The 5,000-nt window shown below is 44.7% G+C and overlaps 1 protein-coding gene across 2 annotated transcripts in view; it reads right to left on the bottom strand.

Annotated features, from left to right (window-relative positions):
* LOC143286684 (procathepsin L-like) overlaps nt 1-5,000 on the bottom strand; it is a 19,895-nt gene that overhangs the window by 8,411 nt on the left and 6,484 nt on the right. The window contains exon 3 of one of the 2 annotated variants that reach the window (XM_076594340.1): nt 2,591-2,696. In XM_076594340.1, the coding sequence (XP_076450455.1) occupies nt 2,591-2,696 (106 nt within the window). Of the gene's footprint in view, nt 1-1,948; nt 2,032-2,590; nt 2,697-5,000 lie in introns of those variants that run through there. The other variant, XM_076594341.1, reaches the window with a different exon arrangement.

Genomic DNA, 5,000 nt, shown 5'->3' with positions numbered 1-5,000 from the left:
TCCTTCGTTTCCAATGAAATAGCAGTAATAAAGTAGGTATGAGATGATTATCGTCTGCGGACGAAATTGTCAATGTAGAAGGACGAAAAGATCACAGCCTGTGTGGGTCCTGGGGTCCGCTCTTTGTAAAACTTACTGAATAAACACTGCAGGCATTGAAACATAAAGAGAAAACAGTACTCTGTTCATGTCTCTTAATTGATTTAAGAATTGTTAAAATATTCACCCTTCTGTGTTGCTGCATTGTATCGTGACTCACCATGTGTATTGCTGTATTGCTGTATTGCTGTACTGCTGTATTGTTGTATTGTTGTATTGCTGTATTGTTGTATTGTATCGTTGTATCGTTGTGACTCACCATGTGTATTGCTGTACTGCTGTATTGTTGTATTGTTGTATCGTTGTGACTCACCATGTGTATTGCTGTATTGTTGTATCGTTGTGACTCACCATGTGTATTGCTGTACTGCTGTATTGTTGTATCGTTGTGACTCACCATGTGTATTGCTGTACTGCTGTATTGTTGTATTGTTGTATCGTTGTGACTCACCATGTGTATTGCTGTATTGTTGTATTGTTGTATCGTTGTGACTCACCATGTGTATTGCTGTACTGTTGTATTGTTGTATCGTTGTGACTCACCATGTGTATTGCTGTATTGTTGTATCGTTGTGACTCACCATGTGTATTGCTGTATTGCTGTATTGTTGTGACTCACCATGTGTATTGCTGTATTGTTGTATCGTTGTGACTCACCATGTGTATTGCTGTATTGTTGTATTGTTGTGACTCACCATGTGTATTGCTGTACTGCTGTATTGCTGTATTGTTGTGACTCACCATGTGTATTGCTGTATTGTTGTGACTCACCATGTGTATTGCTGTACTGCTGTATTGTTGTATTGTTGTGACTCACCATGTGTATTGCTGTATTGTTGTGACTCACCATGTGTATTGCTGTACTGTTGTATCGTGACTCACCATGTGTATTGCTGTATTGTTGTGACTCACCATGTGTATTGCTGTACTGCTGTATTGTTGTATCGTTGTGACTCACCATGTGTATTGCTGTATTGTTGTATTGTTGTATCGTTGTGACTCACCATGTGTATTGCTGTACTGCTGTATTGCTGTATTGTTGTGACTCACCATGTGTATTGCTGTACTGCTGTATCGTTGTGACTCACCATGTGTATTGCTGTACTGCTGTATTGCTGTGACTCACCATGTGTATTGCTGTACTGCTGTATTGTTGTGACTCACCATGTGTATTGCTGTATTGCTGTATCGTTGTGACTCACCATGTGTATTGCTGTACTGCTGTATTGTTGTGACTCACCATGTGTATTGCTGTACTGCTGTATTGCTGTATCGTTGTGACTCACCATGTGTATTGCTGTATTGTTGTGACTCACCATGTGTATTGCTGTACTGCTGTATTGTTGTGACTCACCATGTGTATTGCTGTATTGCTGTATCGTTGTGACTCACCATGTGTATTGCTGTATCGTTGTGACTCACCATGTGTATTGCTGTACTGCTGTATTGTTGTGACTCACCATGTGTATTGTTGTATCGTTGTATCGTTGTGACTCACCATGTGTATTGCTGTATTGCTGTATCGTTGTGACTCACCATGTGTATTGCTGTATTGCTGTATCGTTGTGACTCACCATGTGTATTGCTGTACTGCTGTATTGTTGTGACTCACCATGTGTATTGCTGTACTGCTGTATTGCTGTATCGTTGTGACTCACCATGTGTATTGCTGTACTGCTGTATTGTTGTATCGTTGTGACTCACCATGTGTATTGCTGTACTGCTGTACTGCTGTATTGTTGTGACTCACCATGTGTATTGCTGTATTGCTGTTTTGCTGTCACTCACCATGTCCTCAAAGTAGTTCATGTCCAGACGGAATGTGTATTGCTGTATTGCTGTCACTCACCATGTCCCCAAAGTAGTTCATGCCCAGACGGAAGGTGTATTGCTGTATTGCTGTACTGTCACTCACCATGTCCCCAAAGTAGTTCATGCCCAGACGGAATGTGTATTGCTGTATTGCTGTATCGTTGTGTTGTTGTGACTCACCATGTCCCCAAAGTAGTTCATGCCCAGACGGAAGGTGTATTGCTGTACTGTCACTCACCATGTCCCCAAAGTAGTTCATGCCCAGACGGAAGGTGTATTGCTGTATTGCTGTACTGTCACTCACCATGTCCCCATAGTAGTTCATGCCCAGACGGAAGGTGTATTGCTGTACTGTCACTCACCATGTCCCCAAAGTAGTTCATGCCCAGACGGAAGGTGTATTGCTGTATTGCTGTATCGTTGTGTTGTTGTGACTCACCATGTCCCCAAAGTAGTTCATGCCCAGACGGAAGGTGTATTGCTGTACTGTCACTCACCATGTCCCCAAAGTAGTTCATGCCCAGACGGAAGGTGTATTGCTGTACTGTCACTCACCATGTCCCCAAAGTAGTTCATGCCCAGACGGAAGGTGTATTGCTGTACTGTCACTCACCATGTCCCCAAAGTAGTTCATGCCCGGACGGAAGGTGTATTGCTGTATTGCTGTACTGTCACTCACCATGTCCCCAAAGTAGTTCATGCCCAGACGGAAGGTGTGCCGCCCACGGTCGGCCTCCAGGTTGTGTTCCACGATCATCTTCAGGTTCTTCTCCCAGATTGCCTGTCTGGAACAACATGGGGTCAGGTGGTCAGAGGACAGAGGTCACCGCTGGGTCATCACAGGGACAGGGGTCAGGGGTGGTCAGAGGACAGAGGTCACCGCTGGGTCATCACAGGGACAGGGGTCAGGGGTCAGAGGACAGAGGTCACTGCTGGGTCATCACAGGGACAGGGGTCAGAGGACAGAGGTCATCGCTGGGTCATCACAGGGACAGGGGTGGTCAGAGGACAGAGGTCACCGCTGGGTCATCACAGGGACAGGGGTCAAGGGTGGTCAGAGGACAGAGGTCACCACTGGGTCATCACAGGGACAGGGGTCAGGGGTGGTCAGAGGACAGAGGTCACCGCTGGGTCATCACAGGGACAGGGGTCAGGGGTGGTCAGAGGACAGAGGTCACCGCTGGGTCAAGGTGGTGTGGTGAGGGGGGAGGGGCGGGTGGGTCGATCAGCGACTCGGCACATCAACACATCGACACCATTGTCATGTAGAGTGGTGTGTTCCCCAATCTGCAGAACTTCAAGGGAAGAGCCATGATAGTCATGTAACATATACTGTAGTTCCAGAGCAACCAAGCGAAACCACTTCACCACTAGGGAACAGCTATGATAGTGATGTAATGTGTTTCCAAGACTGACAACTGACCAAAAACCGTAACACTGCTGGGGAAGATCCACGATAGTGATGTAATACAATGTGTTTCCAAGACATCCGACCAAAAACACGTCACCATGGGGAATAGTTATGATAATCATAACACAATGTACTACTAGAGCAACCGACTGAAAACCACGTCACGTGGAAAGAAGAGCTATGACAGTGATGTGACAATGTATTTCCAGAACAACTGACTGAAATCCACGTCACATGGAAGGAAGAGCTATGACAGTGATGTGACAATGTATTTCCAGAACAACTGACTGAAAGCCACGTCACATGGAAGGAAGAGCTATGACAGTGATGTGACAATGTATTTCCACATGGAAGGAAGAGCTATGACAGTGATGTGACAATGTATTTCCAGAGCAACTGACTGAAAACCAGGTCACATGGAAGGAAGAGCTATGACAGTGAAGCAACAATGTATTTCCAGAAAAACTGACTGAAACCAGGTCACATGGAAGGAAGGGCTATGACAGTGATGTGACAATGTATTTCCACATGGAAGGAAGAGCTATGACAGTGATGTGACAATGTATTTCCACATGGAAGGAAGAGCTATGACAGTGATGTGACAATGTATTTCCACATGGAAAGAAGGGCTATGACAGTGATGTGACAATGTATTTCCACATGGAAGGAAGAGCTATGACAGTGATGTGACAATGTATTTCCAGAGCAACTGACTGAAATCCACGTCACATGGAAGGAAGAGCTATGACAGTGATGTGACAATGTATTTCCAGAACAACTGACTGAAATCCACGTCACATGGAAGGAAGAGCTATGACAGTGAAGCAACAATGTATTTCCAGAAAAACTGACTGAAACCAGGTCACATGGAAGGAAGGGCTATGACAGTGATGTGACAATGTATTTCCACATGGAAGGAAGAGCTATGACAGTGATGTGACAATGTATTTCCACATGGAAGGAAGGGCTATGACGGTGATGTGACAATGTGTTTCCACATGGAAGGAAGAGCTATGACAGTGATATGACAATGTATTTCCACATGGAAGGAAGAGCTATGACAGTGATGTGACAATGTATTTCCACATGGAAGGAAGAGCTATGACAGTGATGTGACAATGTATTTCCACATGGAAGGAAGAGCTATGACAGTGATGTGACAATGTATTTCCACATGGAAGGAAGGGCTATGACAGTGATATGACAATGTATTTCCACATGGAAGGAAGAGCTATGACAGTGATGTGACAATGTATTTCCAGAGCAACTGACTGAAATCCACGTCACATGGAAGGAAGAGCTATGACAGTGATGTGACAATGTATTTCCAGAACAACTGACTGAAATCCACGTCACATGGAAGGAAGAGCTATGACAGTGATGTGACAATGTATTTCCAGAGCAACTGACTGAAATCCACGTCACATGGAAGGAAGAGCTATGACAGTGATGTGACAATGTATTTCCAGAGCAACTGACTGAAATCCACGTCACATGGAAGGAAGAGCTATGACAGTGATGTGACAATGTATTTCCAGAGCAACTGACTGAAAGCCACGTCACATGGAAGGAAGAGCTATGACAGTGATGTGACAATGTATTTCCAGAACAACTGACTGAAAGCCACGTCACATGGAAGGAAGAGCTATGACAGTGATGTGACAATGTATTTCCACAT

Source organism: Babylonia areolata, chromosome 10 (assembly GCF_041734735.1).
Source record: "Babylonia areolata isolate BAREFJ2019XMU chromosome 10, ASM4173473v1, whole genome shotgun sequence".
NCBI classification, from domain to species: Eukaryota; Metazoa; Mollusca; class Gastropoda; order Neogastropoda; family Buccinidae; genus Babylonia; species Babylonia areolata.
The sequence above is the reverse complement of the archived record's forward strand: the minus strand, read 5'-3'. Positions and strand labels throughout refer to the sequence as shown.